The sequence below is a fragment of the Tyto alba genome, unplaced genomic scaffold (genome assembly GCF_018691265.1).
Source record: "Tyto alba isolate M040663 unplaced genomic scaffold, T.alba_DEE_v4.0 Super-Scaffold_18, whole genome shotgun sequence".
Classification (NCBI taxonomy): Eukaryota; Metazoa; Chordata; class Aves; order Strigiformes; family Tytonidae; genus Tyto; species Tyto alba.
In genome coordinates this window covers 16,204,918-16,230,983 of record NW_024881280.1, presented here as the reverse complement: position 1 = coordinate 16,230,983, position 26,066 = coordinate 16,204,918, and the positions used below count along the sequence as shown (strand labels likewise).

Genomic DNA, 26,066 nt, shown 5'->3' with positions numbered 1-26,066 from the left:
TGTAATCTACATTTATCAATATTTTAATTATGTTGAATCTTAATTTTCTAGTTTCATTGCAAGAAAATACACCTTATTCATTTTTCCAAACAGACAGCATCTTATCTGTCTCAAAGGTTGCAGTTTAAAATTAAATCCTCTCATTACCAACCAGATCACACTTCTAACAAATCACCTGTATTTGTTTTCTTCATTAAAATACTATTTTAATTAATAATTCATTTACTAAGCAAAATTCCCACTGATCTGAATGACAGATTTGTCTAAATAGACAGAACTGTGGATGAAGTTCCACTGAGAAGATTAAAAACATATCTAAAGTAGCTATTTCCTTTAAAATAGAAACTCATATTGCATCTTTTTTCTAACAGTCAATTTCTACCCTATCTTCATGAAGTAAACTTTCAAGATCACCTTAAAAATTATAATAATCCATGGTTTGGCCATATTATAGAAAAAAAATAATACTTGCTTTACCATAAAAAACCCACATGCATGAACAAATATTCATTAACAGAAATGAAACAACCCACCCTACCCCAATATTTAAGATTAACTAATTATGCAATCAGTGCAAGAATTAAGCTTGATTCCGAGTTTCAGTTAAATTTAGAGTGAAGTAAAGTAATTTCCACCAAATTTAACATTACTTTTTTGCCAGTAGAATAGTTAAATTCTGTAATATTTTTATGTTAATGGATAGTAAATATGGGGTATTTTCTGGATTAGCCAGTGCACATTATGCCATAATAGTTGCTTCCTCCAGGAACATTTCAGTATATAAAATCTGATGGTAAAAAGTAAAGATGTCATATGACTAGAGGCCAGAGATTACCCATAAAACAGGTAGACAAAAATCAAAGCTTCCACACACTACATCCCTGAAGCATCTCACCTCCCAATTTAACTTTAAATTAGCCTTCATTATCATTTATTACCAGATTTTAAATACTGCAAGAAGTGGTTTGTGATGTACTATTTACTCCACCAAAATTCTTATCACTTGTTACACAGAAAAAATGGTCTTCAGAAGTAGAAAACTGGTACGTTTATCTACCTACTGTTCCAAATGAACTAAGGCATGTGGGCAGTCATGTGTTTTACACAAATCATTAGAGATACAGGAATGTTTTGAATAGACATCAATGGTTACATCATTAACTATAATTTATGGCAATGACTTATGATTTTCATTTCATAGAAGTGCATTAAGAGTGTGTTATACACATGCATTAACACTCCCCATCATAAAATAAAGCCATTTAACTTTTCACAGAGTGACTTTTATGATGCTGTTATAGAAGAAACTAATTGTAGTTAAAGCATTTATTTTTTAAAAGGTCATGCTTTTTTACTGTAGTTTATAATATTTAAATGGCAGCGTATGAGTATGAATGTGCATGTATGCGAATGAGGGGAACGTGTGTTCAATACCGAACCTGTTCAACAAGTTCTGCAGAAAACACAGAATAAAAAGTTATTTGCATATTAAGCTATAATGAGGTAAAAGAGAAATCTAAATTGTAAATGAGTTTTGGAGACAAATCAATGCTAATGAACAACAATTACTTCAGTCATTGTGTGAATTAAAACAACATCATTAATAAAGCTTAGGTGTTCTGTTGATGAGCGTGTCTTTAGTCCCTGGCAGATCATGCAAGAGCTCGTTTTGGAAAAGCAGCAAGCACAAAGGAAGTAAGTTTAAAATTATTTCGTTTTGAAGCTCCACTTCAAACAAAAACTTCAGGAAAGCCTACACAACGCAGAAAATCCCATCTACTTTTATTGACTGCCCTGAATGCCTGATAAAATTTCAGATTTTCACTAGATAATGGAGCTTATAAACCTAAGATGACTCAGAGCAGTTTCTTTTGTTCCCTTTCTTGCATGTAAAACAGTCAGTGAAAAATCAAAATGTTTCCTTAAGAAAAAAAGGGCTTTTGTTTGAACTAAAAATATATCTAAACATCCTGTTCTTTACCTGAATCCTCAAAACCAGCTGTAGGTAGTAACCATGTAGGGAGAAACTACAGAGGGCACTGTTGTATCAGTTTTCAAGAGTTACAATGGTGACAGGGCCCAAGAACAGAAGACTGTCAGGAAAATAAATAACTAACTAAAGAAAGAATCCAGAGTTAGGAGAGCATGCAAATGCACTAAACCTAAAACAATAATAAGGCAAAAAGACTGAAGCTGTATTTCTGAAGGAAAATGGACTGAAAAAAAGTTCACATAACAGACTGTCAGGCTGATAGGAATACTGCAGTGCACACATTTGGCATTTTCCTTTGTAGTATTTTCCATGGAAAAGGTAACTAATCATAGTGCCGCCTTATCCGTTGCAAACAGCAACCTATTACTGGAATCCCACTCATAATCAATATGAAAATGAGTGATGACTGTTATGCAATTCTTCCACAGGCAGAATTTATCAACAGAAAGAGTATCTCCATACTGTACAGTCCTTTTACAGTGTAAAAGGCCAGTTCCATTTCATAATGACAGTTACAAATCAATCATTTCTATTTTGAAAATGGTAACGTTAGTGCAATATAAACCAAATGAAATCCGAGCCTTTCCAAAAGAATTACCTTTAAATATACTGATTAGAAACAGTAAGTGTCCAGCTGAAAATAATGTAACCATGCAAATGCTGTATGTATGACATTCATATCAAAGGGAGGTGCACATTAGATAAGTCAGCTTAAATAACTTAGTAATAGTGTAAGAAAGCAAAATGTTTTTTTATACAAAGAACGAGCTTCAGAGATAAAAATATTTATGAAGACAAATTTGATAAATGTTTTACTGTTCGTTTACATGAAAGCTCGCCTGTCCTTGATTGTATTTTATTAGAACTAACCCCAATTACATTTCATTAAACACTAATAAATTTTAAAACATACATTACTGCTGCCTAATGAGAATTGTAAATAATATTAAGCAGCCAGTTACTTCAGCACAGAGTAAGATAAATAATTTTTTATATTTTTAATTTTTATCCTTAAAAAGCATGATGAAGATGCCAAGCAAGAAACCAAAGCACTGAAATAAGAGATGGATAGTACCATCCATTTAAATAAAACTGTAGAGAAGAAAGGTGTTGCTCCTTTTCAATAAGGTAATGGCAAAACCCACAAGCAGCATGTTTTATAGTACTACAGCAAAAAACATAGGATTTTTATGAACATTGACTCAAATTCACATTTAAAGAAGAAAGGCTACATGGAAAGTATTTTCAAATTAAGTTATGCAATCACTTCATAATAAACCAAAGAATAAATGTTAACCGAGAAGATGCTCAAGCAAACAAAACACGTACCAGAAAATTGTCTACAGCTATGTGAATGAATGAACAAAACAAACAAAATCAAAACCACAGACGGTGCCTGTGGATACTCACTCACATCCACATGCATAAGAACTGTGATGGTAACGGTGGAGGAATTGTGTCTCTATGCATGCAAAGACAGAGGTACTAAATAAAAGGAAACTGCCACAGAAAATGAAAATCCAGGGGTTTTTTTAATGGCAAAACCAGAAAACACAAATATATTTACCAACCAAGGACCTAGTTCCTTCATAGATGCTGAGACCTGGAATTCCTTCTAAGTGCTTTAAGTAATTGTTTCAATAAACTTCTTAATAAAAGATAAATAAAAACAAAAAAATAATGGCAATGTCAGAAATGGGTTTCATCCAGGCTTTGCCATCTTTGGCTTCCAAACAGGCCCTGTATTTGCAATGTTAAGTGGAAAAGTTCACTAAATTTCAAATTTAATATATATATATATATATTCTCTTCAGTCTAATTCTGTTTCTAAATCAGAACTATTTTAAAATTGCAGAATATAACACCAGGCTAGTCATCTGTTCAGCTCTTCTTTTTTAACATTGTTTCTAGCAGTCTAGATTTGTTAAAAAAAAAGCTTCATCTTCTTTTATTGTTTTGAGGTATTAATAAAATTTCACTACTATTACTTTTATACTTCTTTTGAAGTGTATATGATTACAGGCAGGCAGGTTGCATGTATGTAAACAAAACTAACATTTTGTTATATACACAATGTTAATAAAATAAATGCATATTGACCTATGATACTAGGCTAAAATAGATGAAGTTCTCAAGTTAAGATACATGTTTGTTCTATATAAAATCTAACTGCATGTTAACTCAGAAATATTGTAGTTCATTCCTACAGATGTGCAATTGGATCCAAATGGGGCTGTTACTGAGGCTGTTGAGTCTATGCATGTCACTTAAATAAAATTCAAACCATGAAAAAAGTTTTGATAACGTTTACAAAATTGACTTAAACATCTTAATGTATTTTTCCATTTAACTACAATACCGAATGCCAAAATGTTAATAGGCAACTCTCTAAATATTCAAGATATTTAACAAGATATTTGAGGTTCCTTTCTCCCCATGCAATACAGCACATTAAAACCAATTTTACTATCGTAATTTATTCAAAGCTTGATTATGAGCAATAGCTGTGAGAAGAAATACAGCATTGTTGATTCATATACAAGTATTTCACTTAACTACATTGGATAATAGCAGTGCTTCTAAAGGAGTATAAAAGCAAAGTGATTAGAAGTCATTACTGTTAATTAGCATTCACTTTACATTGATAGGGACGAACCTTTTCTGTGCTGAACAAATGGAAAGCTTTTATCTGAAAGTCTGCCAAACCTGGTCAAGGTAGGCACTGAAATAAACTGTCAGTGACCAGTAAGTTGAATTCAGAACAACAATAACAAAAAAGCAAAACAAAATCTAAGGATGTATCATCATCCAATTAGTGAGATTCAGTTTTTAAACAGGAAAAGGTTTGAAGGGAATGAGTAAAACTGGAAACTCATACTTCACATTCTGCAATCTCACTGATAAAAGGAGGAAATGTGTGTTTATCAAACTTGCTGCGAGTGCACAGTTCATTTGGCGTCCTGTAAACAATGCCTGGCTGCCCATTTCCAAATACATGTGAGAATCTTGCAACCCAGAACATCATATTCAGCAGGCAAGGTCACACTAGAGATGCCCTGGAAATGGGAAATTAGGAAAACCTGGCAATCAGAGCTTTAAAGCTCACCAGAACAAGCCCTGAGGCTTTCTTACCATCTTTCACCACCAGCCTGACTGTCTCTGCTTATTCAATATTAACACAACAAGACTGAGAGTGAGTGAAAACAACTCCACACACCTAGCAGGGAGAAATACAGTGACTTTTTTGTTTACATAAAGCTCCACATTTCTCACGGTAAGAAACTACCTCAAAGATGTTGCTCAAGATCCCCTTCTGGAAATAAAATTGACCCTTCCTGAACAGTTCAGATGAGACATGGAGAATGACAGGCATCCTGTTGATTAAAAAATTTCCTTGTTCCCATCTCAACTTAAATTCAAGCAAAACAAGAAAAAAAAAAAAACAAAACAAAACAAAAAACAAACAACCAAACCAACCATGTCTTGTGAATGGAACAAGATACATAATTATTTTTACACTGCTTAGAACACTGCCAACTATGCAATTACTTCTTACCATCTTCCTTTAATTCACACTCCTATTCACTGCTGATGACAGCGGTCATCCCATAGCTGAAGGAAGCTACAGAGCTCTGCTTCAGAACTAATTCAAAGGAAAAATAACAAGTCAATTAAAAAAAAAAAAAATCACTGAACAGGCTAAGCACAAAGGGACAATTCAAATTCTCACAGATAAAAATCTAGTCATTATAAAAGGTAGAGGGAACTTAGTTTAAGCCACATGAAAAAAAACAGCAAATATTTTGTCTCAAAAAAAATAACCTTACTTTATGAAGAAGCACAGTTATTTATTTTTTGTCAGTTTAGGTAGCCATTTCATACAGTTCCTAAAAGTTCACATTTAACTTTCATGTCTAAAGGCAAAAAGAAATGTGCTAACAGATATGGTCTCCAATGGGTCATCTAATCAACATGAGTAGTAGAGGGCCCAAAAAATAAATTCCATTGTTTTACCTAGCACTGCTCCCCCTAACTGGGCACTGCAGATTTTTTAGGATGTTTTTTCAACACTGCTGTTATAATTTCACTTGCTGTACAGAAATGTTTTAAATGCTGAATTATATACAAAGTTAATCTATCAAAATATCAAAGGCGTACTATTTTTTATTTGCAATAATCTTAAAATAGAGGGGAAAAAAATAAGGAGGAGGGATTATTTTGGGAATTCAGCATAAAGACAAATTCTTCTTCCTATAATTTAATCTTTTTCCAAAATGTTGACAAATATACCTTTGAGGAATTTGTCTATACCTCTACAAATGATTCAAATTGTAATAGGAAAAATATCAGATTTTCTTAAACTGAAAACATAAGAAATTATGATCAGAACAGAACTGTTCTGCACACTTCCAAACTCTTTGTATCCCATCAGTGAATGGGGGAAGCTACCTACTTTGACTGAAATTATAAACTGCAAAAATAGTTTGGTAAACAGCATGCTGAGGTCCTCAGATTACAGATACTTGAAGTCAATCAGGATTTCATAACTAATAATATTTAGATCTTTAAGACTCCTAAGAAAATCTGTAAACTTTATTTGTATGAGTTAACACTATTAGTCTTTATCATGTAAATGCTACCACTGAATTCATGGGGATTATCAAGAGCTGATTAAAATGGATACCTAAAAGCCAAATGACTATTTCTAAATACCTTACTGTTTATTTTAAACACATTTGATAACAGTGAAGACAGTGAAGCAATGCCTGCAGTAAAATACTATGTTATTTATTCACATTTTTTTTCTGATGGGAGCATCTAGATGTTTGGCTCTACAAAAGTCACAGAAAGTCAGTCATCAGACTGAATCCAAGAACTCACTTTACCCGTTGGCCACAAGAGCTAAATTCTGGAGAAGGGTAAAAGGAAGACTGTTTCCTTAGCATGGAAGACTATTAGCAATAACAAGGAGCTGAAAGCTTTAGCTTCTGTGAGGGTATTAATCCCTATCCAAAGGCCACAGGATAACCTTGTATTTCATCCATTCACCTCAGACCCTGAAGAAGTGTTTCCATAAAAACTCCAAATCTCAGGGAGTTTCACTGAGTAATGATAGGACCTACATTACCTCTACTCCATCTGAACCTGCACTGCCAAAGTACTTCATCTGAGATAAAATATCATCTTAAATAACATCTCAAATTACATAGCTATGGCAATTTTAACTCTCAGATAGGTATACTTCCTGTCTTCAGTAAACATCAATCTGGATCCATTTCAAAAATCATGATCCTGTCCTTTAAAAATAACTATTAAATAGAGGAGTCACACTGTATTAATAAGCTATTTGTTGCTGTAACTAAAACCCATGTTACTTATTCTTAGTGACTGACTTCTTTGAGTTCAGAAGATCACTGCTCCAGCAGTTGACAATAATTTAGAAAATAAATTTTCTTTCTTTCCCCTAACACGTTACTGATAAAATGTAACAGTGCCACAAGCAAAGGCTATTATTATACAAATGTTTCATGTATCCAATATATCCAACACCAATTCTTATTTTTCAATGATCATCAATGGATGATATCATAATTAATAAACCTTCAGTCCTGAGATCCAATATATTAATTTATTTCAAGTGTATTCTTTGTTTTTTTTGTAAGCTTGCACGTTCTGAACCCACAAAGAACTCTGACAGAAATAACACGTTAAAACTGAAAATGCACTGAAAATCAACTTCCATGCTTTATAATTAATACGGTGAAATATATTACAAAGAAACTATAAATAGAATGAACTTTTGAAATACTCACTTCAGAAAACTCAAGTAATGATAAATGTTATTATAAAAGATAAAAAAACAGCTAGAAGAAAAAATGTTTTTATCGAGTTTAAGAATTCTACAAATTACTTCAGCAGCGGAAACTTACCAAATACAGGCAAAGCCTTCACAGAGCAGAGGAGATAAAGTAAGAAACTTGAGAGAGGACAGAATGGTCTACTGAAATCCAGAACTGAAATAAATTATCTTGCATTGGTTTGTTTAGTCTGGAAGCTGCTACAATCACTGCCCTAAACAAAAGCTTAGCCATCATTCTATGAGATATAGAAAACAATCTAACACTCAACCCATCTAATATCACTTCTTTATGTGCTTGCATAAAACATCAATGTATTATTTGGACAAGATCATGATTACACTGAAAAAGGGAGAAAGCAGTAAAATATTCCTATATTGAGAGGTATGCTGTAGGAAAATTTCATAAAAACGCCTCCATGCTCCAGTCTTTGCAACCACTAAATGGAAAGAAACACAGTTTTCCCACGCATTTCCTGGTTTCAGAGCCAGTGCCATGATAAAACCCTGGAGGATAATTCAGATAGCTCAGAAACTCTAGTGCTTACACGCTTTGCTGGAAAAATCTCCAATACACAAAGCGACAAAGATGGACAAACAAGGGTACTGGTAATCCCTACTCAGTAATGTGGACAGCAGATTAAATTATTTCTTAGAGTTCAGGATTTACATGTCTCACAAAGTAAATATTCTACTATCAGGTGAGGACTGCAAAGTAAGATACAGTTAGACATCATATAAATACCCTGATATGTTTCACAATATATATTGAATACAGAATCTAAAACAGGGCGTTGACAACTAAAAAATAAATACAAATTTCCTTCATACCTATCAATCTTCTCAGTTTGTGACAATAAAATTAACAGGTTTACAGTCATTGCCAGTCAATATCACTTCCCGAGTCCTGTGAACTAGAACAGGACTGTCATCCTGGCTTTCCCAGCACTGCAGGGGAATATTTAACTTCTAGAAATCTTGTTCTCATAACATTATTTTTAAAAACATCAGATACTTCTGAATTCATACTAGCTTTTCAAATGTGTTTTAATTTTTTACTAAAGAAGTACTTGCAATACAAGTGTTCTTTACAAACTGAAAGTGAGGCACATTATGTGATTTTGATCTAGACACACCTTTCCTGTATTCTTGGGCGCAAACCATGTGACAAAAAAACAGCTATGTCAGTTTAAGCAGTGTTTTGAAATTACATTCACTCAAGGATGCATTCTGACAAGGCTTCCACAGAATTCCTCCCCTCTCTTCAACAGAATGCAAATAGAGCTCTCTGTTTAAAACTATTAACATCTGGGGGAAAGAATTCCTAAAGCAAAATCTTCAGTGATTAAGACTTACATGGTAAAGCTACAACACTGCAGTTATAAAAAAATGTGGAAAAATAAAAATAGAAAGCTTTCAAAATTACTGTTAACACACAAATGAAGATTTTTCATGTCTTTTTCTTAAAACTAAAAAAAGCAAAGACTTGCATCTGCTGTAGTTTATGTCCCCCTGATAATTTTGCAATTATGAAAGGTTTGACTGTAAAGACATGGTTATCCAAAGTCTAACATAAAGGCAATATATTGTTAACATTTATGTATTTAAAATATCATATAGTGGAATTAATATTTCTGTACAGGAAATAAATAGTTATTTAATTCCAGACAACTTGATAACATCTCTTTCAACTATAGTTACAAGTATGAAGTACAAACTTCCAAAGCAGAAGTTGTCAAGATTTAACATTAGCATTAATTTATGTCAGGCATCCCTTTCTCCAAAGACAGCAAGAATAGAAAAGGAAGTATCATCTTAATTACCACTAAACTGCCCATTTTTAATTAAATTGATCAGTAATTTATTATCTCACCCAGCAGCAGAAAGCTGTTAGTATGCAGCTTTAAGAGACAGCATGTACTAGTCCTTCTAATTCCTAACACTATAATGGTTCAAAAATAATTTAAAAACCGCTATGCCATATTTCTTTACATTCCTGTACTGCATGATATGCACATTCCATTTAAAACCTCTGTGAAGCACTCTAGAGCATAATCATAGAATCATTTAGGTTGGAAAAGACCCTTAAGATCATTGAGTCCAATCGTCAATGCTGCCAAGTCCACCTCTAAACCCTATCCTGAAGCACCACATCTACATGTCTTTTAAATACCCCCAGGTGTGGTGACTCAACCACTTCCCTGGGCAGCCTGTTCCAGTGCTTGATAAGCCTTTTGGTGAAGAATTTTTTCCTTATATCCAACCTAAACCTCCCCTGGAGCAACTTGAGGCTGTACAGCCTACACGCACTGTTGTCTTGTTTCATAGTCTCATACTCCAACACAGGTCTATGACCTTGGTTTTACTTTAGACGAACATGATTTCCCTGCCCAAAGTGTTCAAAAGATTAAACATTCGGCTCCAACATGGTTCAGGAAGCACTCTGTACTCAAACCACATTCTTAGGTCTTATCTGAAAGTTAATTTTTTTTTAATTGAACGAAGAACAAGCCTGAAGCATTTAGATTCATCAATCTCAATTCTCATTTCAGTGGAGGAAAGGGTGCTAGAAAATGTTCAGTACCTGAACTGAAGACTACAAATATTTTTAGCTGAAGTTTCAGAAAGTAGTCCACCAGTTTGATCAATAAAATTAAATGTGTATTTACTTTTTTAAAACCAGCAATTAATATGCTTTTCTAAGCATAGTATTGTTGTAACACTGTGCACTGCAGTCATCAACACAATTAACTGGAATAGATATAGCATGTTCACTCAAACTTTGTATAAAACCTCTGGATTCAATGTGAGGTTTTCTATTTATTTCAATGAGATCTGTTTTAATTCCAGTGGAAAATAAAGTACTACAAGAAACATTTTGGAAAGAAACACAGAATAAATTTAAAGTGTTTTAGGAAATACACTCATTATCTCCCTTTAATAGGTTTTATAGCTAAAAAGGATTGATATATGTTATTACAATTATGTGATAATTAGAACATAGTTACAGGGCTACCAGAATCAAAATTATCATTGTAAAATATTCTGTAATACTTTGTGAATGATCTGCAACATACAAACAAATAACAGATTCTGGTTTACAGAGCATAAGTCTACACAAGTTAAAATGTTTATACATTACTTTCCATACATTGATAAGTGCACAAAACAGAAAAGATCTCTCATTCCAGTAATCAAGCAATGCATTCTTTCAAATATGAAACTACACAAACATTTTTTTATAGATAATTTTTACAATTATGGTTTTTGTAGTATATGCCAAGCACCTGTTAAAGGTGTCTTTATTAAATAGGAACAAGGTTTGGGCTTGAAATGGGGATTAATAAATCTGATTTACACTGGGGAAAAAGGAATAAAGTTACACTATGTATTTACAGTGCCAGAAAGAACAAAGGAATAGAAATAAAACTTGTGAAAGTGATCAATTATTTTCTCAAAGCTTTCCTTAAATACCTAAGTGGATCCTTTGCTTAAAACCATAAATGAGTTAAGCAATATCACTGTCCCAAATTATTTAATTCTTTTCATTCAGCATACCTTAACAAGTTTCATGAGGTGGTAAAGGTCTTCAACCTCATCCTCCTGACATCTGGTATACACTCTTCCAGTATTTACACTGGAACCCTTTATGAAGCCACGATAGAGTGGCAAATCCAGTGCATCAGCATATAGGTCAATGGCATGGTGTCCTACTGTCTGATACATATAGCTGTCCAATTCATCAGTCTGCCCTGCCACAATTAAGAAACAATCATATTAGGTACATTATTTCAACAATTACAGATAATCACAGTACTACAGAGCACTGAGAAGATCTAAATGTTAATATATTTTGGTTCACAAACGGATTTGGTGACAATACTTATATAAACATGGGAAGAAAAAAAAATTAGTTTCTCCACCCAACGGACGTATGGAGAAGAGGACATCTGTCACAAACATGGTGCCTATGTGGAAATTGTGGCGTCTATTTCTTCTTTAGCACTCCTCCCTGCTTCAACCAAAAATCTCATAACAGTCCAATTCTACTCCTATTTATATGGTAATTTTAATAGGAATACAGTTTAAAGGCACAAACCTAAATGCATTTCAACATAGTCGGAGCAAGAAATTTGGACTGCACTGCAACACTGAAAATAAGCAATACGTTGTCAAAAGTTCTAAAAACTTTACTGTTAAACTTGTTATCATGGCCACCAAAAAAAGAGGAGATTATTTCTGCTTAAGTAGAAGTGGACTGCTATAATTTTTTAACATTGCTTAATATACAAAAAGAAAAGCAAATGCAGGTTCCTTTCTACCTTCAGTCCTTTTAAAAGTTAAACTCAAAATGAAATTAACTCTTTGCTGCTATTTCCTTAACCAATAGAAAAATTTAAGTGGATTTTCTTATAAGCAGTTTGTAGCTAGCAGATAGGAAAAAAAACATCTAAAATGCAGATACCATGGATTAGAATTAAATCTCAAACTATATGATGAACTGTTTACATATAAAATCTTTCAGATAATTTTTCAGACAGATTGAGAAAGCAATACATCATTATTGGTAAAATCTCCACTTTATTTATTAAAAGCTAACACAGTTCACTGTTTTAATGCTAATCTGTAATACTGGAACTTCTCTTCATTTACACAGACACACCAAACATCTCTGCTGTATACTTACATAGCACAGCCTGCAAAGAAAAAGGTCTGTAACGTTGATCAAGATAACTAATTTGTGATGTAACAATTAGGTCATGTCACATTTGATGCCATACAACAGATGCATTTTTGCTCAAAATAGGCAAATCCAAACCCATAATCACAACTAACCAACCTAGACCAGAAGAGTTGATTTAAAAGAAAACACGGTGTTTTTCACCACACATAAATATTACAAGGTCTTTAAATTGATATTCAGTTCAGAATACACAGTTTCTTTATTAATTGAGACTCTCCAGGCAACAGTGGTACAAGATAAAATAAAATGAACGGCATAGAATCCGCTATTGCCTGAAGCACCTCAATTAACTTTCCACAAAATTTCCAACTACATACTTAAAGAGAGCATTTTATGATTTTAATGACAATATTCTACATTTCTGATGTGGATAAATTAGTTTGAAGACAACATATTTCAACAAGATTAGAGATGATTATGTCCTAGCTACCCAGAAAATAAATTGTTCCTGTACTCTCTAGCATTTGCCAGTTCTGTCTGTGACTCATTTGTGATGGCAGCTCCCTTTTTCCTTCACTCTCTGTGTATCTTCCTACCATACAGTTAGCAGGTATCATACTTAATGGTTTAGCATATGTTGAACAGCTAACCTATATTAACATACTTTAACATTCTGCCCTACCAGCTGGGAAACAACTCACTTCCTTTTCAAGTCTCACTTCAAGTTCAATTTATGCTCCAGTCCAACACAGAAGTACTTAGCTCACGCTCTCACCTCACCACTTAGACTACCTGAGTTTCTCCCATTCTCTATCACAGAAACAAGACTAGGTGTAGCCTGTGAGGAACTGATTGGAAAACTGGTCCAAGCTAAAAGAAAGGAAAAAGGCAAGAAAAAGAAGTGCATCAAGGTCAATTCCAACCCAGATCAGCTCCTCAATCCAGTTAAACAAATGCTGGGCTAGAATAATGGAGGAAGATACACAAAGCTAACAACAAATGAACAGCAGCAAAACTGCGTATTTTTGGCAGCTGGGATGGTTTATGCCAGTTTAAGGCATTTCTAGAAATAGTATGGTTGTTTTGTTTGATGATACCCTCTACCACTGTTTACTATTTGTGCTACTGAACTCACACAATCCCTTTGTTTACCACCAGGAATATTTGTATTCTCCCTTTTTCAAATTGCATAAGCCTTCCTTTTAAAGATCTTCATGTTCTTGTGGTTTCTTCCCCTTTGAGGAAAATACATTAAATATGTCTCCATACCATTTTCTTTTTTCTACCTCTTTTAAGATTTCTAGATTGCCCTTCAATATGCAAACCTATATAAAAACACATAAAGGAAGTTAATTCAGGCACATCTGTGCCTCAGTTGTTTCTAATAAAAAAAAAAACTCCTATAAGAAATGTCACTTTCATACCTGTGTTTTCAGCAGGTCTTAAATTGGCTAGAGCAACAATCTGATGCCCAGCAGCAACACACTGCATCATATTGTAACAGCTGTCCTTCCCACCACTGTAAGGAAAAGAAAATATTGGCAATTAAAAGTACCAATAAAAGTTTTAGCCCTTTATTGCTTTTGCCTAACTACTTAAAAATTAGTATCATCAGAGCTGGGTATAATGTTTTGAAATTAAAAAAAAAAAATGTTGCAAAAAATTAGCAGTAGAAAAAGGATGACTTCACCATACAACATTTACTATGTATGTATAGTACCTACGTACAGTATCCATAAAGCACATATTCAGTTCTTTATCTTATTACTAATTGGAGAGGTTCCATAAAAAAACAGTCACTTACACTGAAATCCCTTCACAACAAGGACTGTCTTCTACTCCAGAGACAAATTACTCTGTACTCATTATTAGGTAACTTGTATTAAAAATGCATCTGCTCCAGAAAGTTGCCAGCATTAGCATTCTTTTATAAATGAAGACTGTCATGTTAGGAATAACATTTATCCTTCAAGTCATATGAACTTTGCCTAAATTTCAACATTTTAAACATATTTCCCATTCTCAAAAACTGTAATTATTACAGGTTCGGTTGACACTGCATTGAACATACAAATTTTTTACTGCATATAACTGCAAATAAAAATAATTGCTGATGATTAGAAAAAAAAATAAATAGAAAAATAAACAGAATAATATTCTTCTCTGAGGCAAAGAGATGATACTCTAACACAGAGAATACAAATAATTTTGACATTCATTCATGATCTACTGGAACTTTTTCCACTATCAGTAAGGAAAGAATTCTACCTTCCTCATGTGATTAAAATATAGTATTTTCATGGATTCTAATCATTATCAAAAGAAGTATTACAGTCTAACAATAAAACTAAGAGTGTTCTAGAATACACACTGCTTACAAAATCCACATTCAGACTCACAGCCTTCAAACTACAACGGTGGGTGGATGTTCTGTGCAGCTTCTTTAAATGACAAGGCACAAAAACCAGTCCAGGGCAGGAACTGGAACAGAGATCTAGACCAGTTCTGTAAAACTGCATCTTGCCTTAGGAGTCACTGAGATATGGACAGGACAAAACATAGTACAAGCAGTCCTTGCTATAACAGACCATTGGTTTCCTTGTGACCACACTATTACCAAACTTCTTCAGCATTTCCACCATAAAGTTCCCAATTTTATCTAGCCCTCTACAAGATCTTGGAAGTGTATTACAGGAATGTAACCATACAGCTATTCCCCTCAATTTCTGCTTTTATCCATGCTAAAATTCTGTATGCTGAGCTTAATTTGCTTTAAAACTGAAACCTAAAGTAGAAATAGTATAAATAACACGGCATCCTTTTGTACTGAACATATTTTTGTAAAGCAGTTGCTTATGTTTCAGTGCTATAAAAGTAAATGAAAATCTGATAATAATTAGATTCCTAATTCGAGGTTCCAGCTCTAACTTACATTATTCCCATGTATACCTACAACTTTCTTCTATCCTATATATGGACAAAAAAATTGTTTCAAAATCATATGTTCATTAATTCTGGATAATGTTCTTGACAGCTTGAAAATGTAGACAGTATTCATTTCATAATGTGAAATTTCAGGCTTAACAGAATCATGAGACAAAGGCTTTTTTTCTTTCTGAATGACCTCACTCTGAAAAGTAAAATCCTCCCATTAGTTCTGATTTCAACCCCAAATACAACTTCTGAAAAATAATTATATGACAGCAGATAATTGCCTATGCTGTTCAGAGCATTTCAATATTAAATTTTTAAAATCAAAAAAGGACACGAGAACATATCTAATGATCTTTTCAATTAATTAATTAAAAAAAAAGACATGTTAAGATGAAGCTTCATTCAGATTTCCCATATTTGACCACCAATTACTTCACTGAAATTTGTCTCACTGGATCACATGCTACTGTACTCTTATTTATTTTCTGTATTATTGTTACCATGGCCCTAAAAACTAACCATACTAAGAAACAAAGCAAAATGGTGCCTATCTACAAGGCCTTCTAATCTAGCTGTAAAACACATGACAGTTAAGAACAATGAAGCCAGACAGTCCAGGCTGTGGGAGGAAGGTGGACTCAGAACAGTCCCAGCCTGGCTGTTGTCTAATAGATTGTAATTAAAAAAAAAAAAAAAAAAAAAAAAAAAAAAAAAAAAAAGCTTTAAGAAGAGACATGAAGGCAGGTACTGAGGTAGCCTGGGACTCCTCTCAATTCCCATCAGAGGAAAAAAATCACAAGGCCTTTTTGTAGAACACTGTATAAGTCAGGCCACTGTCAGGGTTAGTTTTGACAATGTTGTAAGTATGTAAACAGGTAGGCTTATAAACAAACAACATACCAGAAGAAAAAAAAAGCTGTGGTAACCATAAAGATAAGGGTCTATAAAATACTGGCAGGCAAAATTCCTTTCTATTGACAAGTGTAACCATTTACAGTAAGAAAATTCTAGAAAAATTAAAAAGCTGAAAAACATCGTACTTCAGGTAGAAGACTGGCTTTAAAATGTCTATGATTTAGCACAAAACACAATACAGGGTTTACCCCGTAAATACCAGCTTAAAGCAAGACTATCAACTTTAAATGTGGCCAACATTTTAGAAGAAAAAGAAACAGGTTAAAGTAGTTTTATATATAATCCTGACCTTTTCAAAAGTAAGAACCACTTTTCAAATACCTTTTCCCCCTTCTGATCTTTGAGGCTAGCTCTGTTACAAAGATTTCAGACACTTTGATGTCTCTTTAAAACTCTTCTTAAAACTATTACTGAAACTAAATCCATCCTTGTAAAATTGCCCATTAAAACAGCAATTGTGTTAGAAACCTGTTTTTAGGATTTTATTTCATCCTGCCTTTTAACACATTCCTCTGCTTAGAGAACATCAAAATAAATAAACCTAGAAGACAAAATCTTATCTATAAAACAAGAAAAAACAGCAAAGCTGATTTACCTACTCTGTATTTAAGTAAATCTTGAAAAAAGTAGATAACAATTGCTATATATTTTCCTCTTTAGGTGATGTCTGGAATGATTCGCAATTGTTGTGGCCAAACATGAATTCCAACAAAGTTTGATATTAGACATTGCCTGGGAGAATTTAATACATTAAATGTTAAGACTTCAGTAAATACTTACTGCACCCAAAAATAAAAATACACTGCTCGCATCCTCAAATTCCTTTTGTGGTTACAGGTTTTCTAGCTTCTGGTTTTCTAATTAACTATTATTTCTCAAGAAAAGAACACACCTGTCCTTGTTAGAAAATGTTAATCTCTTTCTAAAAAAAAATACAAAAAAGACATTTACAGTATGAGAACTGCAGAAACACACAAAAAGCAGTGGGAGTGTGTCGGGGGGAAGCAAGCACAGCGGCTCCTGACAGACAGGCCCGTGTCCAACTGCCAGTGTCTAAACGAGGGTGCTTCCTCCTTTTTAAGGGCAAACTGAAATCTCTCTCAAAAGACACACTAGAAAAATCTATGGTTAAGAGCTTAAGATAGTTGGAAAGGAAAAACACCTGGAAGTTCAACTGCAAATGAGCAGAAGTACCCCCAGCCGCAGGGCAGCGGGCCGGGGCTCGGCACCCCCCGGGCCGCAGCTGCCCCCCGCCCCGCTCCTCCCGGGAGAAGGGCGAACTCAGGACAACGGGGAGCAGACGACCGGAGAAAACAACCTTGGGTGTTGTTTTCAGGTGTTTTTATTTTTTTCTAGTTGTTGGTCTTCTAGGTTTACTTTTTGTCTCTCTCTCTTTTTTTTTTTTTTTTTTTTTTTTTTTTTTTTAACAGACACTAGTAGTTGCTGAGCGTCCCAGCAACAAGGGAAAAGCAGAAGAGAAATCGTTGCAGTCCTCCCCTGCGTGCCGGCGGGGAACGCCTCGCCCCGGCCCCCGCAGGCGGGCAGCCGGAGGGCAGCAGGACGCCGCCGGCCCCCGCTGGCTGCGGGCGGGGGGGCAGCGGGCCGGGCCGGGCCGGGCCGGGCCGGGGCGGGGGACGCTCCCAGGCGGCGCTGGGCACTGCGCGACCCCCGGGCTGCCCTCGGGCCGGCTCGGCCTCTCCCGCGCCCTCCCTCCGCCGCCAGCCTCCGCCTCCGAGACGCCCCTCGCTCGCCCCCACGGGCGGCCCCTCAGCCCGTTACCTGATTAAAGCCACTACTCTCATGTTGCTCACGGGCGCGGGGGGCGGTGGCGCTAACGGGGAGGTGCGTGACAGCTGCGAAAGGCAGCAGGAAAGGCACCCCGGGCCGCGCACGCCGCCGGCTCCGCCGTCGCTACCGCTACCGCTCGGCCGCCTCCCCTCAGCGGACCCTCCTCCTGGGGCAGGCCGGCCGACTGCCTGAGCAGCCGGCAGGCACGGCGGGCGGCCGCCCCTCCGCGCCCGGGAGAGCCGCGCTGCCTCTGCCGTGGCACCGCGCGCCGGCCGGGGCGGCGGAGGGCGGCCGCGGCCCCGAAGAGGGCGGGGTGGAGGGCGCGGCCGCGGAGGCAGCGCGCCGGGCGCCTACGGAGGGCAGGGCGGCCGCGGCGGTAGGCCCGGGCGGGCCCGGGGAGCGCCCCGGCGTTCTCGCCGCCTCCCCTTCTGCCCGCCTCTTTCCTTCTCGGCTGCTGCGGACGGCGACGGAGCGGAGCGAAGCGGTCGCTGTGTAGGGAATGGGGCCGACCGAGCGAGGCGGCCGCTCCGTCCCCATCCCCTCGGGTGACAGCCGGAGGGGGGCTGCGGAGCGCAAGTTGCGGCCCGGGGAGGGGGAGGCCGGGAGGGCCCGCTGTGAGGGGAGGAAAGGCGGCGGGGCTTCAGGAGTCAGCGGGGTGACGGCAGCTGCGGGCGCTCGCAGGCGCCCCGGGAAGCTGCTGGGCCAGCCGGGCGGCGGCAGCTGCTCGCCCGGCAGCGGATGGCCCTGCGGGCGGCTGCGGTGCGCGGCCTCAGCCCCGGCCCTCGACCGCGGCGAGCGGTGCCGAGGGGCCGGGGCGAGCAGGGAGGAGGAAGGGGCGAGCAGACCTGCTGCCTGCTTCGCTGTAGGTCTTTCTGCTCGCACAGAATAGCCACCTGCGCCTTCGCGTTCACCTTCTGAACGCCAAAAGTCTAATGTCACGCGATCCCTGTTTTGGGGGAGTTTTCTGAGCAATCCTGCTGTCACGCACACGGCAGACACCACTATAGGTTTACCGGCTGAATCAACGAAAAGCGTACCCAGGTGCCCGGTTTCTGAATCCAGATGCAATTTTATTTCTCCCAAGTCACAGAAGAACCCTGGGGGGTAGTTCTGCAGATGAAACCGTATTGCTAAGAGTCTTACAAGGGGGTACCATGGCAGTGTGCTGAGCAGCAACCTGAAGGCCCAGCACTCTGCAGGCTTTGATTAAAAGAGCCTGTGGGTCCAAAACGGAGACAAGAAGCCACTGATGTGCTGCTGGGTCCTGACCCTGGCTGGAGCCCGGTGTGCAGGGTCAGCGGGACGAGCACAGTGCCTCAGGGTGAGCCTCGGTGCTGCCCCGCTCAGCCCCTTCATCTGTGGAGCCATGGCTGGTGTCCGCCGTCCAGCCTGTCAGTTGGCAGTGGCCAGGAACACCGAATCAGGGTTCCTGTTGAGTTTAGCTGCAGCAACTGGTGCGGCTAACATAAAAGGCTTTGCTCCTCAGGGCTGGGATGAAGGGTATGCTTTATGCATTGAGAGTGCTAACTTATCAGTCCTCTGTAACATATTGTACAATGCAATACAACAATTTGTACCAGTCGGGCTTTGCGCAAGCCCCTGGAAAACAAGTTCCTTGCACACAAATTGTTGGGTCTCAAGTTCCCAGGAAGAGAAGAGACAGAAGAAAATATTCTAAGGAAAAGCGTCTTGTTTGTAGCAATAAATGTGCCAAAATAAGTGCCTAGTGAGACAAATAGATAAATAGTTTTATGTACAGCTCATGACACAGTTTGAAAGACCACTTTTTTTTTTTTTTTCTTTGATGATCTGAGTCTGCACATGATTTGTGCAGTAAGTCACTAGAACTCGTAAAATGGGAGTGGATATGAAGGTGATGATGCCTTCCTAAATACACTTCTGAAAAGAAGTGACAATCAGTATAAAACTTACTTGATAAATTGTTGTGAGGAGGTAGTAATCACAACATGGATTCTTCTGCATAGAAATAATTACAGAAAACACATTAAAAAAAAAAAAAAACACAAAACACCTCGGTTCATGCTTTGGCCATCATAGACCAGCAGTTATGAAACAAAATAATTCACTTACATTAGAATTACAGGGCAGTTGGATTTCCTTCTAGTTTAGTGATGATGTCTTAATGAGTAATTTTTAGAAAGCTTTTTCTGCTCTTTAAAACATCTTGGATAATATGAAAGAGGGTTACTTAGATGTGAAATTCTGATGAAAGGGCAGAGGTTTTGGTAGGGGCTTGGGAGTTCTTTTTTTTTTCTTGGAAAGGTAATGGCGGTGTGTTTGGAATTAAAACTAAATCCAGTGTACTCAGAGGTTTTAGCAGAGATTACAAACTTGAATGAAGTAATACTGCGTAGTACATGAACTGGTAGAAAATAACCACACCTCTGAGGAACTGTAAAAAAGGCAGAACAAGGTATTTGATTTATTGCAAAAAAAAGGGGGGATATTTTGTCATACATCACCTCTATATTTTCTGTGTTTGAATGGAATATTTTAATTTTTTATTATAACAAAAAATAATTCAGCTGGTAGTTGTGTACACTTAAAAGATGCTCATTTACAATACTTAGCAGTGATACATGGAAAGTCATGTACATAACTTATTCTGCTGCTTTGGAAAATGTAGAGGCCATAAAATCAGTAGCTTTTATCACACAGCTTTATAACAAATATTCAAAGATCTGTAAAGCTCTTTTCTAAGTAGCGTTGTTAGAAGATCTGGAAAAGAGAGTAATTCTGAAGTCCTCCATTTTCACAAAGGTCTGTTATTATTAATCTATTCTGATACAATGTTGCTGTTTTTTCAGCAGATGGTTCTATTGCGTTCTGTTTTACAGCTTTGAAAAAACAAATTTCCACTTACAAGTCAGACTTGTTTAGAGTAGAAGTTACATATGACACTGCAGGACCAAAGTCTGCTTCATTTGCTAGTGAGTCTGGAATTTTTGCTTTCATTTGATGAAGACATCAGTAGCTATTTGCACAAATAAAAAAGTGGGATTTGGCTCCCAGAATTTGTGAAATATGTCAAAATTGAATTAGTAAAGTGGGGTTTCAAAACAAATCTGTATTTTACCCAAAAGGGTGCTGTTTTCAAATTATTTGGAATATATTCAGTGAGAAAATCTGTTCGCTCTCACTCACCTGATAAAATAGCTCTGGTGTAGTGTCACTGCTCTTAAAAGGTTCTGCCATACAACAGTGGACAAAAGACAGTGCATCATCTCTCGGGCTGATCGCCCCAAGACATTTTGCTATGCTGCTGCAGCAGCTGAAGCAATAAAATTCACCAAAGCTGCCTTTCTTCTCAGGGAAGTACTGGCTAGTTTGTACAGAAAGCCAGCAATGGCTCAGCGCTTCTTTCTCACCCTTTTCTGCCTATAAAGTTGAAAATAATTATAATGAATTAATATAACTGGAAGAACCTGTCAGAGGATTAAAAAACGCAATGCAGTATCCCTAACGATCTGGAATAGTTAATTAAGTTCTCTTATAAATGAGTTCCAAAAATAACTTACTTTCAGTAAGTTATTCTGAGAAACAGTCACTTTAGCATACCTGAGCTGTAGTGCCTATTAGAAAAGGGCCAATTATCCAGTGATTGGCAGTTAAAGGTGAACTAATGAAGTTCTTAATTAAAAGATTTCCTATTATAATCGCCAGTAGGTAACGGAATACTGCATATATAAAGCAGACATAACGTTAGAAGATTTCCATTTTGATACAAAGATTTTGAAAATCGTCTCCTCCTTTGCTTACAGTGCCAAGTCCAAAACAGGAATGTTACAGTTTTCGCGGGTGTAGCTGGCAACGTGCTGCTATTGCCCCTCATTAGAGTGTCCTGCTCTGACTCTCCTGCAGTCAGAGGTGTTTCCCTTGTATAACTGGTGGCACAACTTTAACTGCTGTTAATTCCCAAAGCTGTTTATGTCATACAGAAAAATGATTGTGAGATTTTACAAAGGGATACTCCTATCTTTTCAACTAAGAAACTGGCTGCAGACTTCCTTTACATGCCTGTCATTGGCAACTTCCCCAAATTTTCACTTACTTCACAGTAAATAGGATATTATCAACCCTTCCATGAGATATACTGGAATTAAATTTTGGGAAAAAAAATAATGGTTTGGCAGCATGAGGTGTATTGACATACTACTAAAATCCGAATGAAAGGAATTTCCCAAGAGGTGTATCTCCCCATCCAGTGTAGAAGGACTCAAAGTCATTCTGAGTACATTTCAAGCTCGCCAGATAGAACGAAGGAGCTTCTTTCTGAGTGCTGCATAACCATGCTAACAGTGCATTATGCCCAAGATAAAACAGCCTACTAAGATTAGCTCGAACACCTTGTCACACTGTTCACCTCTTAGACAGAAATAGGCATCACTTTGCAGCCATTCACACAGGTGCAGCCCCAGTGCTCAGTGCTGTATGTGAAGGATGACTTACCGGGCCTATGGGCTTCTTGCTCTTAAGTGCTCCATGTAAACACTACTAAAAATATATACAGCTAACCCTATAGTTCTGAGTTCTGATAAGACAAGGCTTGTCATTTTCATAGGTGATTTGACTTGTTTCTGCAGAACTATAAAATCCAGCAACTTTACTTTGTCCTCTATATAACATTCAAGAAGATTTACAGACCTGTATTTATTAACCACTGCAACAGAAACAGAATTTAGCCTAAGATAGCACTATATATGTTCTTGACTAATAGGTAACGGTCCTTATATGATGCCAGTTTTTCTAAGATCTTGATGAATTTAATTTTCACTAATCAATCTACCAGTCTTCAGCAAGTCAAAGGTATAAAATTAGCCTCAAAGGTCACGCCTCTTTCAAAATGACCAGTCTGTTTCCATTTCCAGCAGGCCCTAGCGCAAGCTAAAATTAATATTCACTGGAAGCTGAGCAATTTTTTCATGCAAATAGATCTGTTTTGAGTCTTTGAAATTTTTACCTTATTAGTAAAAGCACTAAAATTTCTTATCACTAACAGAAACTGTCAAGTGTGACTGGCAAATTCCTTAACTTACCTTTTTTCTGTTCAGCTTAATCCATGGGATATCAATGCTTTTTTCTCCATATGAAGTCCTTCAGTACTTTCAAGAGAAAGAAAATATATGTCTGAGCACCTCCAGCTCACCAGAAAGCCTGTAGTACCAAAGGACTTTCTATTCTATGTGTTATCAGTTGCAATGGAAAAGTTAAGCATGGATGTTGTATTTACAGGTTAAAGAACTTTTATATACTTCTGTCTTTTTTTTTTTTTTTTTCAATTATAAAGAAAAAGATGGATTTTTTAGAAATAAACATTTCCATTTTTAAATTTGCATAAGTTTTGAATACAAAACAGATATGAGAGATATTTTAATGTTACACTGAAACAAATGTAGATCAGAGATGAGTTTATTGTAAAGAAGTACATGTAGAAGAGTAAAAAGCCAAGTCCCTATTATCTAACATGACTTGTTTCCTGTGAAGCTATATTAACAGCAGTGAAGACTCTGAAGATGGAAATTTTGGAGCATAGAGACTGTGATCTCCTATTAAGCTTCTAGAGGAGAAGAAAAAGATCTTTTAGACTCAGTAATCCTTATAATGTGTTCATGCAACAACTTTAAAGCTGTAGGTTATAATTTATTGGGAGTTAGCCGTCTATTTGATGGCTGCAAAACACCCCGGAAAAATGGGATCATGGGTAATAACCCATGAGAACAGAGAAATTACCTATCTCGATATTGAGGTTAAGCTACAGAATCTTGTCCATCATCATGAGCTAAAGCTCTGGGATCTTGTAGGCAGAAACGTCTGGGATGTTTTTACAGAGGCAGAAAAATTTAGAGAAACAGCTTTCAAAGAAAAGAGTCCAAATTGAACTGGTGTGATGAAAATCTAAAAATGAACCATGGTATCTTATTGTGGTGGTATATAATTTGGGATCATTGCTCACCTACTAAATGGTTCTGTAGTTCATCACTGATTAAAAGATTAAAAACATTTGAGGAGGTTAAACTGCTGAAGTTTCAGGGGAACAAGGAAACAGCAGCTTTTTTGGCCCATTCATTTCACTGCAAAAATCTCCCTGTACCATAAAATATTTATAACATAGCTTCGAGTAATAAAAAGGACTATTCCATTACATTCCACTCCATTCCACTTTTCCTATTCTGTTCAATTTTGCCAGTACAATTAAAGTTAATAACTTAAACAATCAAAACAGTTTTTAACTGTGTCACATTTAATACTCTTTATCTCACAGTCAGATTTTTCAAGAGAGAATTAATCTAGTGAGTACGGAGCTGTTTTGACCTAATTAGCAAAGTAGCCAGATTAATTTTTAGTGATACAGAGAAAGCATTTTACCACTGCAGAAAAGCAACAAATCAATTGTAACTTTCAATGTCCCACTGAACTTTATTACATCATGTGTAGTATAAACCGCTGACATAATCCATCCGCCTCTGATTTTGAGACCTCAAGGAAGGGTGGCTGTGACAGTGCCCTCTGAAATAACACTGAAGCTTCAGCTCCCATGTCAATATTATGCTCTAATCAGTGCAGTCTTTTGTTGCAGGGTCTTCCACCTTATAATTGACCCTGACATATGCTATTCACTCTATCCCTTGGCTTTGGACATAAAACTCCTGTCATGGTCAATTATTAGGTGATAGAGCCTGCAACCACAGGGACCATTGCTTAAAATCATCCTGCACAGTAAGCCCTGAAGTTACCAAATTCAAATATAACTGGAGGGAAAGAGGGGATCTAGTCTTTGATAAAAGTAATACTCTTTTCGCTTCTATATAGAAAAATGTCAATTTCCATCATCCTATATATTACCAAGACAAATGGTGACAGTGCTATTTCTGAAACAGGTTAAGGAAAAGTACAAAAGCCTTTACCAAACTCGACATACTCTGAAATGAGGAAATTGTCTGTACGAGCATACAGTATGCATAAAAATTAGATTACACTACATTTGAAAGGCAGATGAGAGTTTAAGAGTGACAAGTGGGCAAGTGCTAAAAATAAGGGCATGATACTTCCTTTCCAACACTGCTTTGTTTGTATGCTTTCTTTGATGTTGTTTAGGATTTGAAGTAAAGAAATGATTTGCAAGCATCTGAATGACACTTCTGATTACTATGTCGATAAGAACTGGTTTTAAACAAAAAGGTCTCTTCTAGTTGTCCCATTGGTTCTGTAGTGCCTGAGAAATTGGGCAAAGATAAAAACCAGGATACCTGCTCTTTGGTCTTAGTGTAAGCATTATGATTTTTGAAAATGTAGTTTTGCAGTCATTGTGTTCCTGCAGTAACTTTACAGAATCGTTACAACTTCAGGAATAAGAGCTTAGACAGGAGCAGAAGTTTACCATCCACCCGCAGAGATGTACTTGAAAGGCCAGGCTGTGAACCACGGGTTCATTTCACAGATTCTCTGGCCGTAGTCACCTATGCCAGTACCCCAGAGGGAGAGCTATCCCTGTTTTTTGCTGGATGGACATTAATTTCAATTTGCTTGCTGCCGTTGCCTGGTTTGGTTTGTTTATTTGGTTTCTTGGTTGATTGTGTGGGTTTTTTTTTTTTTTTTTTTGGAAAAGATGGAATTTTAATAACCAATAGTCTTTTCAGTCACAAATTATTATCTACAGGAGTCTTCCACTGATTTGTTTCACTGTTGACAATTTACTTAATTCTCTTATACCTAAGCAACCAAGCTCAGAAATAATCCTTAAAAGACCTTTGCAAATCTGCTGAGTTTTACAGGTAATGCAAGATATAATATAATGAAAGATGCAATTTGGTGATATCTTTGTTACATATCTTAGCCTGAATAGACAAAGTTCTAATTAACATTCATACAATTAT

At 36.9% G+C, this 26,066-nt stretch overlaps 1 protein-coding gene across 6 annotated transcripts in view; it reads right to left on the bottom strand.

The window, feature by feature from the left end:
• The window catches only part of DPH6 (diphthamine biosynthesis 6), a 212,466-nt gene extending 194,007 nt beyond the window's left edge, over positions 1 to 18,459 (bottom strand). For 5 of the 6 annotated variants that reach the window (XR_006165157.1, XR_006165158.1, XM_042791053.1 and 2 more), the window contains exons 1-3: positions 18,163 to 18,459; positions 13,959 to 14,053; positions 11,409 to 11,602 (exon numbers count right to left, since the gene is read on the bottom strand). Coding sequence is in view for 4 of the 6 variants with exons in the window: in XM_042791053.1 (XP_042646987.1) it covers positions 11,409 to 11,602; positions 13,959 to 14,053; positions 18,163 to 18,185 (312 nt within the window). In the remaining 2 variants the exon portion in view is untranslated. Of the gene's footprint in view, positions 1 to 5,549; positions 5,587 to 11,408; positions 11,603 to 13,958; positions 14,054 to 18,162 lie in introns of those variants that run through there. The other variant, XM_033010343.2, reaches the window with a different exon arrangement.
• Between the last annotated feature and the right edge of the window lie 7,607 nt (positions 18,460 to 26,066).